Source organism: Phyllostomus discolor, chromosome 7, assembly GCF_004126475.2.
Source record: "Phyllostomus discolor isolate MPI-MPIP mPhyDis1 chromosome 7, mPhyDis1.pri.v3, whole genome shotgun sequence".
Taxonomy (NCBI): domain Eukaryota; kingdom Metazoa; phylum Chordata; class Mammalia; order Chiroptera; family Phyllostomidae; genus Phyllostomus; species Phyllostomus discolor.
This window is the reverse complement of record NC_040909.2, coordinates 114934494-114948375: the sequence shown is the minus strand read 5'-3', so window position 1 is coordinate 114948375 and position 13882 is coordinate 114934494. Positions and strand designations below refer to the sequence as shown.

The 13882-nt window shown below is 33.8% G+C and overlaps 1 protein-coding gene across 38 annotated transcripts in view; it reads right to left on the bottom strand.

The window, feature by feature from the left end:
• The window catches only part of RIMS2 (regulating synaptic membrane exocytosis 2), a 463509-nt gene that overhangs the window by 97478 nt on the left and 352149 nt on the right, over positions 1-13882 (bottom strand). For 13 of the 38 annotated variants that reach the window (XM_028533553.2, XM_028533554.2, XM_028533559.2 and 10 more), the window contains one exon: positions 10347-10519. The exons of 19 other annotated variants lie outside the window; for them this stretch is intronic. In XM_028533553.2, the coding sequence (XP_028389354.1) occupies positions 10347-10519 (173 nt within the window). Of the gene's footprint in view, positions 1-9258; positions 9508-10346; positions 10520-13882 lie in introns of all 38 variants that reach the window. 6 more of the 38 variants (XM_028533552.2, XM_036031336.1, XM_036031338.1 and 3 more) reach the window with 1 other exon arrangement.

The window sequence follows — 13882 nt, the reverse complement described above, 5'->3', positions numbered from 1 at the left end:
GACCAATTACAACCAACAAAATTGAAGTAGTAATCACAAAACACCCCCAAAACAAAAGTTCTGGATTGGCTGGCTTCACAGGTGAATTTTGTCAAATAGTCAAAATAATAATAATTAACACCTACCCTTTTCAAGCTATTCCAAAATATTCAATAAAAGGGAAAAGCACCCCCCACCCAAATTCATTTTATAAGGCTAGCATTCTCTTGATTACAAAGAAAGAAAATTATAGGCCAATATCCCTGATGAACATAAGTGCAAAAATCCACAACAAAATACTAGCAAAATGAATTCAGCAGTATGTTACAAAAAACATTCACCATTATCAAGCAGGATTTATTCCTGGGATGCATGTCTCATTCAATACCCACAAATCAATTAATGTAATATACCACACTAAGTGAAGAATTAAAATCATATGAACATATGAACAAATGAAGAAAAAGCATTTGACAAAACTCAGGATCTATTTATGATAAAAACTCTCAGCAAAGTGAAAATATAGGGAACGTACCTCAACACATTAAAGGCCATATATGACAAACCCATAGCTAACATCATACTCAATGGGGCAAAAGCTAAAAGTATTTCTCTCAAGATCAGGGATAAGACAGGATGTCCACTTTCACCACTTGTATTCAGTATAGTACTGGAAGTCCTACACAGCAATCAGACAAGAAGTAGAAGGTATCCAAACTGGAAAGGAAGATAAAACTGACATTATTTACAGATGACATGATGCTATATAGAGAGAACCCTAAAGATTCCACAAAAAGTACTAGAACTGATAAATAAATTTGGAAAAGTAGCAGGATATGAAATAAATATTCAGAAATCAGTTGCATTTTTATACACCAATGATGAATGATTAGAAAGGGAAACTAAGAAAACAACTCATTTACAACTGAATTAAAAAACCTAAGAATAAATTTAACCAAGGAGGTAAAAGACTTATATTCAAAAAATTATAAGACATTGAAGTAAGAAATTGGAGAGGATACTAATAGATGGAAACTTATACTGTGCTCATAGACAGGAAGAATTAACATCATTAAAATGTTCATACTACCCAAAGCAACCTGTAGATTCAATACAATTCCTATCAAAATACCAATGGCATTTTTCACAGAACTAGAACAAATAATCCAAAAATTGGTATGGAAACACAAAAGACCCCAAACAGAGCAATCTTGAAAAATAATAACAAAGTGGGAGGTATCACACTACCTGAGGGTCCCCTTTATGGTAATTCTATAGTAATCAACTATACTACAAGCCTATATAGTATTCACAACAGCATGGTACTGGCATAAAAACAGACACATACACAAATGGAACTGAGATAAGCCCGTGCTTATATGGACAATTAACCTTTGACAAAGGAAGCTAGAACATGCAATGGTCTATTCAATGGTCTAATAGAACAGTCTATTCAATAAATGGTGTTAAGAAACTTAGATACATGCAAAAAACTGAAACTAGACCAACCTCTTATACCACATACAAGAATAAACTCTAAATGGATTAAAAATTTAAATGTAATGCTTGAAACCATAAAAGCCCTAGAAGAAAACACTGGCAGTAAAAATCTTGGACATTTCCCTTAGCAATATATATTTTTTGACATATCTCCTTGGGCAAGGGAAAGAAATAAAAGAATAAATAAATGAGACTACATTAAAGTCAATTTTTTTCACAGGAAATAAAACCATTAGCAAAAAAAAAGATCACCTACTGAATGGGACAAAATATTTGCCAGTAATATACCCGATAAAGGGTTGATATTCAAATTTTATAAAGAACTAAGATACCTCATTACCAAAAAACAAATAACACAATTAAAAAGTGGGCAGAGGACCTAAAAAGACACTTCTCCAAAGAGGACATACAGATATACAATAGACATATGAAAAGATGCTCAACATAACTAATCATCACAGAAATACAAAATAAAACCACAGAGACACTACCTCATAGCTATCAGAAAAGGTATCATCAGTAAATCAACACACAAGTGTTCATAAAGATGTGGAGAAAAGGGAACCCTCATGCACTGTTGGTGGGAATGCAGACTGGTGAAACCACCATGGAAAACAGTGTGGAGGTTCCTCAAAACTGTAAAACTGGAACTGCCTTACAATGCAGCAATTCCACTTCTGGGTATACATCCGACGAAACCCAAAACACTAATTCAAAAGAATATACGCACCTCCATGTTCACTGCAGCATTATTTACAATAGCCAAGATAGGGAAGCAACCCAAGTGCACACTGATAAACAAATGGATAAAAAACTGGTGGTACATATACAATGGACTATCATTCAGCCTTAAAAAATAATGAAATCTTACCATTTGTAACAGCACAGGTGGACCTACACAGTATTTTGCTACATGAAATAAGCCAGGCAGAAAAAGACAAATACCATATGATAACACACACATGGAATCAAAAGAACAAAATAAACTAACAAAATCAAACAGGCTTATAAATACAAAGAATAAACTGATGGAGACCAGAAGGTAGGTGTGTTGGGAAGGGGGGTGAAATAGAGTGATGGTATAAAAAATACTTCTAAAAAACAGGGATCGGAGCATAAGGGAGTATAGTTAGCAATCTTGTAGTAACTATCTATGGTGCCAGCTGGGCACTGAGTTATCAGAGAGAACACTGTAACTTACATGAATGTCTATCAGCTGTGTTGTACACCTGAAACTAATGCAAAATAGTGTTTAATGCAAACTGTAATCAAACAATTTATTTAAATATGAAAAAAGAGTACCTGGTATGATCCTTTCCAAGAATCTTACTTTTGCGAAACCATTAGAGTGAAACGGACTGTCTGTAAATGACAAATAACTTGAACGTGCCAATTGTTAATAATCTGATGGAAGTTTATCATAATGAATTGACAGGAAACTTGGTTATTTCTGTGACATAAAACATTTTAAGATGGTAACTTGAATTATGACTAATAACATTACACCCGGACACCTCAGATTTCCAGGAATTCCATACAATTTCTGGAATACTTATACTAATAACATGCCTCCAAATCAATATAACCTAAGAAGGCTTAACATCACTTCTCATTTGATAATGCTTCCCATGTGATTTAACATATCAAATAAACCTAATTAGGTTGACATTTTAAAAAATTTGCCCTTTAAAAGTAACCCTTTTAAAAATTTGCCCTTTACAAATGAGCTACCCCAGAGTAACTGACCACTCATTTTTTGTTATTATCACATTGAGCTCAGACTTATGAGTTATTATTTCTGAAGATAAGATGACCTAGTCACCTCCATAAGAAATAACAGCTTAAATTATGAAAGTAGAAATGGGGTTAGGGGGAAATGGACATATTTCACAAACAACTGAGCATTACATTCAGTAAGACTGGGTGATGAGGAATGAACTGAGCTCAGTGGAGGAGAAGGACGAGTCAAGAGCCGATGCTCACATTTCTGTTGGACAAGTGGGAGCATCTGATGCTGTCCACTGAGAAAGACACCACCAGAGGAGGAGCAGGTGATTAATTCTGGTTGTTTGTTTGATAAGGGATATAATGAATTGAATTTTACATGTTGAGCTTGACATGTCCCTGGGACAGACAAGCAAATGGCCAGAGCAGGACAATATGGGTCTGGCAGATGATTAGAAAAAGATCTGGGCTGGAAAAGCGGATTTGGAAGTCATCAACACACAGACGCTACGTGAACCCACGGAACAGAATGCACCAACAGGATGGAATGTGTAGAGTGAAGAAAGAGGGCTTAGGTAGGATCTTACAAAATATTGATACAAAAGGAGCACAGAGAAAGCTCACAAAGACAGAGGTGACCAAAGAGATGCATGAGAATGAAGGGAGTGTGCAAAAACAAAAGCCAAGAGGGAAAAGCATTTCAAGAAGAGAATCGTAATGGGGTCGAACTCTAAATAAGTATGCATGATATAAAATCTGTTACCTACATTTCACAGCATGTATCATTGGAGGCAGTTTTAACAAAAAGTAATATGTTTCACAACTGTAATAAAATAGTAGAAAAACAAAGTTTAAGGAGGCAAAAGAGAAAATGTCAGTTATTATATATAATATAGAATTTTAATATAATATAGTCTAAGAAACTGAATTAAATTATTATGTTTTGGATCACTAAATGAAAGAGAAAATATAATGGGCTACACTGTTTTGTTTTCAGTGAAGCAAATGAATTCTTTAAGAGAGATACTCATAAAGTTTTAAATGAAAGTTTCACACAGACTATTTTGAAATGAATGAATGACATAGGAGACATCCTCAAAAATGCTTTTCTAGCTACTATAAAGCAATTCTATGTGGCTGTTTCTTTTAAGATCTGTCCATAAGCCATTTCCAGTTTATACTGTAGTGGAGATTTCAGCACGGTCAATTAGGAAAGGAAAACAAAGAAAAGTTATTCAGCTTGGAAAGAGAAATTAAAACTACATTCACAGATGAAATGGTCTCCTATATGGAATATCCTTAAGAATTAAAGAATTAAAAAAAAACCTCTTAGAGCTAATAAAATAATACCTCAAGGTAGAAGGATACAAGGTCAATATACAAAAATTAGTTGCATTTCTATACACTACCAGTGAACAATCCAAAATAAAATTAATAAACCAATTCCATTTACAATAATATAAAAACAAAATACCTAGAATAAATTTAATAAAAGAAGTGCAATATGAGTTCCCTGAAAACTACAAAACATCACTGAAAGAAAGTGAAGAAAAACATAAAAAATGGAACATCTCTTTTTCATGGATTAGCGGTAGCCCCCAAATTGATCTAATTAATTAAAAACAATCCCTATCAAAATCCCTGTTACCTTTTATTTTTTTTCAAAAATTGTCAAATTGACCTTCAAATACATTAGGAAATACAAGCAACCCCAAAAAGAAGCTGGAGAGCAGCACAGCTCCCTCCATCATAATACCCTGGGATGTTTGTCAATTTTGGGGTTCCATCCTAAACTTGCAGAATCACAAATCTAAGAGTGATGCTCAAGTATTTTTAAAAAGTTCCCTTTTTATGCACAATCATAGAAGACAGAGGAGAAGTTTATTGGGCCTGTTAAGATTTTCAGTGGTATTAACTAGAAGATATAGCCTCAATGTGAAAGGGAAAAAAATAAAACACAAACCATCAGAAATACATCAGTGGAAGAACACAGTCCATCCGTGTGCCAGCTGGGATGGGTTAGCACTGAAAAATACTTCCAGGCAACCAAAAAACACTCAGTTTGATCAATGAAGTATGAATACTGGCTGCTTAAATTTTAAAAACATTTGCCCAATGACAGAAACTTATGTTGAGCTGTTTCTTCCACTAGTGGTTAGTCATAGAACCTATTATATTTTGAATTCATGATAATAATCATCAGTACAGCTGAAGATGCTTACTTTCCTGTTTTCTGTGCTCTACATCCATCTATGGAAGAGAATGTGAGCCATCCATTCCTCTATTTGACGAGCAAAAAAGCCCAGGCAGATAAAGTGGGTAGGTACGTGTGACAAGGTCAAGATGAGAATTCAGATACCTTAGATTCCTAATCCACAATTATTTTCATGAAACATACTGCTTCCCTTTAAAGGTATAACATAGGCAGACAAATGCCGCAGACATGAAGTTCTGTTACATATACATGAACATGTATTTTCTAAAAATAATATGTTAACAGCAATAAATATTTCATTAACAGTTATTCTGATTGCTCTTCTACAGATGAGAATTTTTGCTTGATAACTTAGATGGCTTAATCTCTTAAAAACAGCTATTCATGAAAATGTAAACCAATGCTGTCTTTTTCCTTTAAAAAATTTCCATCTCAAGGATAATCTCTTCCAAAAGACAAATTATAATTCCATAGCATTTATAAAAATGCCTTAGAACTGAAAATTTATAGAGAATGAGTTTCTTGAATTGTTTTCTTTTGTCTTATGTCTCCAGAAAAGCATCTGGAAGAATGAACTAAGAATCTAGTTGGATGAGAAAGCTACGAACATTGTTGATTTTGACAATGCCCTATTTTCACTATTTGTTTTGTCTACCTTCCATTGCAGATTTAAAATCTCCCCTTTTGTTGCCAATTTTTTTTGTCACAACTTCCTGTGAATTTGTTCAGGTACCCTGATGACATGTTTTGGGTATGCTGCTACCCTCAAACATCCATCCACCCCAGGTTAAGCAACTGCTTCACTCTCAGGCTTAAAAGTATTAAAATATTTAATTTCATTTCCATTCCTGATTTTAAGTACACTGCCTGAGAAGTTTTCTAAGTAAATAGTTGAATGAATAATTTCTTCTTACATCATTACTTCTTCCCCCTCCCCCAGGCCAGCTTACTACATGTATTTGGCATATAATCAGCAAATGTAAATAGATGTAAAATTTAAAATTTTACATCTAAGATTACAAAGAGTGAGAAAAATATTTTAAATGGCAAATATAATTCCAGATTTTCTAGAGTTCACCATGTCATCATTAATGATACAGGAGCATTTTACTAGACCTGTATACATGTGTATAAATATAAATAGCTAAGTATGAATATATTATTATCAACTTAGGACAAATATATTCAAATATTTAATGAACTTTCTTGAGTCTATATTTTGCTATTCATTTTCTACTTGTAAATTCAGAAGATGTATAGTATGTTCATTTGACTTAATAGAACACAGAAAACATAATTCTGTACCATGCAATGAGATCCAAATACTATAATGAAAATAGCAACTATAATAAATTTTGTTCATTGCAGTCACTATGTTAACTTTAAGTAGTAACAGTACTATAAATACTTAAACTCTGAAGTCAGAAAACCTTTTTTGTTTATACAAACTTGGATTACAAGTAAAAGGCATAAAACGTCAATGGTGTATTATAGAAGATGATTTTTTCCGATAATGTATAAGCATGTAATTTGTTTTTAGCATATAAACAATGTACAAATTTTTTTAACAACTACCAAAACAAAACAACACAGGGAGTACTCGAACATATTTTCTATCAGAATACAGATTGTTAGTTTTATTCTAAGAAATGAAAGCAAAATCAAGATCTTATTTGCAGTCTGACACCACCCTTTTCTTACCAAATTGCAGTTGACACTCTTGCCGTCTTATGGAATATATGTTCCCTGGAGAGATCAGCCTGAGCCCCTTCAGTTCAGAGTGCCAGAAATATGCTATAGCTACTCGAACTGAATACAATGCCTTCATAACTCAAACTGTTAGGAATATAGCACCTTTTCCTTCTCCCTGTAAAACAATATGCTCCCTACTTGAAGAATGTGATGAAGAAAGTAATATGAAAAATTGGAAACTTAGGCTCTGGCTGGTGGGACTCAGTTAGTTGGAGCGTCATCCCCTAGACAGAGAGGTGGTGGGTTCAATCCTCGATCAGGCACACGCCCAGGTTGTGGGTCTGACTCACGGTTAGAGTGCTAGGAGAAAGCAACCAGTCCCTGCTTCTTTCTCTCTCCCCTCCCCCTTTCCTTCTCTCTAAAAGCAATGAAAAAATGTCCTTGGGTATAAATTTTTTAGAAATTGGAAATTTAGGTCATAACCTTCTCTAAACCTCTATCCAAGCCAGGAATGCCTGTACAGGCTTTTGGCTCTACGCAAACATCAATGGGCTCGTGTTCTCATTTATACAGTACAGACAAAAGAAAACTGTATCTCCTTCCAAGGATAAATTAGAAAGTTTTTCTCTGTGAATTAATGATAAAATGATCCTATGTCCTGCAAATCAGTAAAATGGTTTTACTAAATAAACTAATGTAGTTATCAACAGTTAAATAAAAAACAAAGAGAGCCCTGGCTGGTGTAGCTCAGTGGATTGAGCATGGGCCTGGGAACCAAGGGGTTGTCAGTTCAATTCCCAGTCGGGGCACACATATGGGTTGTGGGCCAGGTCTCCAGTAGGGGGTGCACCAGAGGCTACCACACACTGATGTTTCTCTCCCTTTCTTTCTCATTCCCTCTCCCTCTCTCTAAAAATAAGTAAATAAAATGTTTAAAATGAATAAAAAACAAAGGTAGACTGAAATTAATAATTTAGACTCAAATCACAAAATATGCCTACATTTTAACATTCATTATTAGGTTTAATATCTGTTATACAGAAACTTTTGCAGAGCAGTGATATAGTTAATATACCAATCTGAGACAAATTTTAAGTATCATAGACTAAACCACTGAATAGCATACTCAAGGGGTAAACATCTGTCCCAATTATCTTTCTCATTAATGAGAATAAAGCACAAACTGATACAGGGTTAAGATATATAATGAAAAATTTGGCTTATAATAGGGTGTGCTTATCAAGCTGACTTGTACTAACACAAAATCAAATTGTGGACTGAATAACAGAAACCCCAATCCCTCCAAAACATACAAGATTTGCAATCCTCAGTCTCAGATAAGTGTAATTAGAGAAACCCATCCCCCCAGGCTCAAGGCTGAATTTCTGTGTACTTGTGCTGATCTGACCTTCAGTACAGCCCTGTACAGACAGCTTCATCTTTAGTGCTTTGTGTTATGAAAATGAAAGCATAGTTGCTTTTTACCTCGCTGTTTCTGTTTTTCTACTTGCCTTTATCCCCTGTTCAAAGTTCCTTCTTTGGTGGTTTCTCTAGCTGAATGAATTTTGAGAGGGGTCTAATCCACTATGTCTGCCTTCTAATGAACCCTGGGGTATCTACCCTTCCTTTTCAGTTGTTCGGCCTTCCTTAGAACTCAAAACTACACCAGAACCGACCAGAAAACTAAGAGGCACGAGAGCTACAGACTGAATAAAGTTTACTTGTTGTTATTTGCTGACTCATTTAAAAATTTCATTCCTAGTATGTAATATTTCTTATAAAGTGAGCTAATTTTTTCAGCCCTTTCATACCTTCATTTCAAAGGTTTTGACTGTACAAATGGGGAAGAGAGATGGTAATTCATGATAAAAAAAACTAAAGGGAAATTTAAGTTTCGTTCAGCTAATCCTAAGAAACTTGAAAACCAGTAATTCAGGTTCTCAGAGCTAGCTGATACAAAGGAAGGATTGTTTAGTAAGTCAATCTATTTGATGATAATTTGCCAACACATTAATTAGTTGTATTAGAATATAAATACAGAAAACACAAGAAAAGGAACCCAGTGCAAGAGGCAAAGCAGTTATCAGGGACAGGAAAAAAGACTACGTTACTAATGGGGAGTGGCTACAAAAACGAGCGTATTTTACCTGTCACCGTTTTGTGAGAATCGCCTTTGCAGATCCTCTTTACTCCACTGGCCTTTGTCTTTCCCTGGCTCAGGTGTATCTTGCGGTTGTTCCTCATCTCCCGCTTCTCTGTTTTTCTCATTGGACGTATTTGTAACCTCTGTCCCTTTCTCATTCTCATCAATTCTTTCTTGCTTTACCTCTTCCTCCTCATGAACTATCTCTTCGTGCTTATCCCCTTCTTTCCCTCCCTCTGCTACTCCCTTTGGCCTTTGAAAGCAACAGAAATCGAAGGAAGGCATGCAAATAAACACAAAAGAAGAAAAAGTAAGAAAAAACATGCATACAAAATTAGACAGAAAGGAAATAAAAACTATTAAAACATAAATAAAAATGACAAATTTTAAATGTTGGAACTATTTTTTCCACTACACCAGAGAAGCACTAGTATAAGCAACACTTCATCTTAATTGTTTTTAAATCACATTTTCCCATTATAGAATTGCATAGAAAAAAGTTGTGGTCTCTTCATTATAGATTTTTTTTTATAAAGTAAAAAATAATTTAACTCGGGTGCCCATAAAATCTATAGGTCTGGTGATAAACACAAATTATACAGGCATGTATATAACATTCATAAATATTGAGGAACTGAGGACTTTTTCCATGTATTTATAATAGTTTCAGGAGGATAAGGAGCAACCTACTAAAAACATAATATTCTTATGTTTTCTGAATCACTGAAATATATTCAGCTAGGAAAAAACCCTCCAAATACTATTTTTCATATTTCTTAGAACATTGTAAAATTCAAGTCTTCACAAAACCGTCACTTTAACCTCAACAAATGTATAACAATTACTTTTGTAAGAAGACATTAGAAAATAACTAATGATATCAATTCAAGTACTCTAGTAAGAAAACTGCTTGTGCAAGGAGTTTGAAAGGTAGACCAAAACAAAGTAAAAAATGATATCTACAGAAGTTCTTACTGCATTAATAACAAAAATTAACCTTTAGAAATAGAGAATATTATGTTTATCCAAAGAAAAAGAAAGACCTCCTAATACATACTTAGAAGAGTTTCCTGCACAAGTCCCCTTACTCACCTGATTTTCTTGTTTCCTCTTGGCCGTTCTGATTGGACAGACATGTAGCTTGTGCTGCTGAAACGAGAAGCACTACTAGTCCTTGAAACCGCAGATATATCACTTACATCACTGTCCGAAGATTTAGTGGAAATATTATCTGCCCCTCTATGAGGATCCCATCCTGATCGATACTGTTAACACAGATTGACAAATACGCAGAAGTTGTCAGTATTACCACACAAAGCAATTATTAGCTTCTCCTATTTCAGTACTTTATTGTCCACAGAGGATACTGCAAAATCCCACTCAGTGGCATATAAAACAAAAGTGAATGGCAATTATCCTAAAACAAAAATTCAATTTATATAAAACCTTTTTTTTTTTTAGCAAAGGCAATTAGAGCATTTTCACCACACCCCAATGAAGGCCATTAAAATAGTTTCAGAACAGCAATGGCCTCAGGGAAGAACATTTAGGTAAAATCTGGGAAATAAACATTTGGCTTAATGTTAGGAAGTAGCATATTTTTATTTCTAGATAAAATTTGAAAAAAGTTATAGTAAACTTGCCATTGTAACTTATAAAAACCAACTTTAGTAGCCATCAATTTCGTCTTTAATCCATTATGCTTCACTGAAAACCTAGAGATAATACAAAATCTAATTATAAAACACTAACTTTTTTTAGGAAAGCCAAGAGAAAAGAGAAAGTTTAATTTTTGAATGACTGCTGCAATTTTGATGAATCCTAGAAATACCAGAAAATGTCATTATTATTTATTCAATTCAAATTTCCTGGAATTGAAATGTTTAGATAGTTATCTGGGACAGCCAGGGTGTAGGGTGTTCTGGATGTACAAATATTCTGGTAAATCGAAAACCATCATAAATGCTTTATGTTAATTACATTGGGATGAAAAAAATAATGGACTATGGAGTCTGGAAAACCTGGAGTAAGGAAACCTCTTACTAGCTGAGTAAAATTAAGCAAATGTTTAACCTTTAAAACCCTGTTTATAAAATAATAGGAATAATATCTTCTTTGCAAGGTTATTTTCAAAAGTAGAAATACAGTCGACCCTTGAACAACATGGAGGTTAGACTTGACTATCCCCGGCCCCTCACCCCAGAAGCAGTTGAAAATCATCATATAACTTTTGACTCCTTCAAACTTAACTACTAACAGCCTACGGTTTACTGGAAGCCATATTGATTATGTTAAGTCGATTAACACATACTTTGTATGTTAAATGTACTATATATGTATTCTTACAATAAAGCTAGAGAAAATAAATTGTTAAGAAAATAATAAGAGAAAATACATTTACTGTATTTGCAGAAACAAAACAAAACAAAACAAAACATGTATAAGTGGACCCTGCATAGTTCAAACCAGTGTTGTTCAAGGGTCGAATGTAATACATGCCTGGCATTGGACACAATATAAAAACATTCAGCCAGTGTTATTATGTTCCTGATAGCTATTACTGGGTTATGAGAATATCTGCTAATAGATTTTTCTTTAATTATGTACACTTCAAACATAATACTGGAATATCCTTATCTGTCAATTTTGTAACAAAGATTTCTCTAATCATAGATAGTGGTAGATTTCACAAAGCTTAGAACATTGTTATCTTACAGAAACCATTTATTGTGACTTAAGAATCATTACCTAATAAACAGGTCTGCATGAACAACAGTTCACTACAAGTGTCAGATATAAACATTTTGGCTAAGATCAAATGAATTGGAGGGCATAGTATAAACATTATTACATCAGATTTTAACAACCTGGGTTTTTTTCTGCAATCTTCTGGTATCTAGGTATATGTTTTTTAATTAACAACTGATGATTTTCTTCAAATGTAAGATGAAGGGATTATTTCTAAGGCTTCATAAAATTTTAATAATCAAATTCTTTATTTAGAAACATACATTCAAATTAGGCCTATCTTCGCCCACTTTAATTGTCCATTTTGTTGAATAAATTCCCAATTAACACAAAGAGTATAATTAAATTTTTCAAAAGAAAAATGCTGCTTTCCGACCCCCAGGAACTATCTATATAACTGGAACTCCCATGTTTTATTTTAAAAGGAAGATTATTTATTTACAATGGATTTATTTGGAGAATATTTAGTCAATGACATTCTTTTTCAAACTAAAAATAATTTTTAAATATTTGAAAAATTTACACTTTGACTGAAAATGTCCTCAGCCACTGCCAGCCATGTCTGGCAGCATTCCAATGGGTGGGTCAACACTCTCTATGGTAATACAGACACACACATACACACCATGTATGTGTGTTTTCATCAGATGTATTAACAGTAAGCTTGATCTCAAGTTGAGACATAAACAGAAGTCTTTCTTTTTATTTATATATTTTTTGAACATTTCATTTATAAGAAAGGTAATGTTTTAAGAAAATTTTCAAAACCATTAAACTGTTCAATAGATACTGTACTGTATTTGGGGGACTTTATCTATCTCATTCTTATCATTTATATTGAAAAGGAAAATCACTCTGACATATCTTTTAAAATAATTTAACAGTGAATAGATAAGCAGTATTGGTATTACATTTTTTTCTTTGCAGCAGTTTTGGTATTATATCTTTTTCTTTGCTTTTGTTCATAGGATTATTATATCATCTAAATTCAAATGAAAAAATGCTAAATGTGAACTCTGGGAGGCAGTAAGGGAAATATTATAATCATTATGAGCACATGCCCTGGAGTGAGGCTGAATCAGTGGTCGGCATCCTGGCTGCATTAATTATTAGGTATATGATCTCAGGATAATTGTTTCTATGATTCCAGTTTCTTATCTGCTATAAAGTGGATAACAGTCGTACCCATCTTCTAAGCTTGACGCAAGAATTAAATAAGACAATGTATGCAAAGCACTTAGAACAATAACTAACACATAACAAGTATTTTATAAATGACAAATGACAATGATAATGATGATGATGATGATTATATAGTGGCTACATACTGGCTTAGTATCAATTCTAGGAATGTCTTTAACAAAAGAAGTATTGAGTAAAAATACCCCAAAATAAATTTATTACTTTAAGATTGCTAAGCTACAATTAAAATATAACTACTTCTACATAAATCCAAAAGATGTGTCTCAGAGAGTATTTGTATAAAGCAAAATTTAAATATTAAATCAAATTTTTTCAATAACTCCCAGTGTGTCCTCGGGTCTCACCACCTGTCAGGCCAGGTTCACTCACATCCCATCCCCTCATAGGGAAGTACTCATTCCCAACTGCGGGATGAGGAAGAGCTGTCCCTCAGCAGGAGATAAATGACACTTCTTGGCTGACACAGATGCTTTATTTTTCATTTTTCTCTGTTATTGTATCCTGATATGCAAGGGCGCCTGGTGCCTCTGTATCCCATTTCTCCCGGATTAGTTCCTGACCCATTTGTTCTGAATCCTAACTGCTTGCTTGGCTTCTGAATCTCAGTAGTTAGGATCTGACTTTGCATTCTCTAGCCTTTGTCTTTTTACATGACTATTGAGCCCATTGCTACAGTT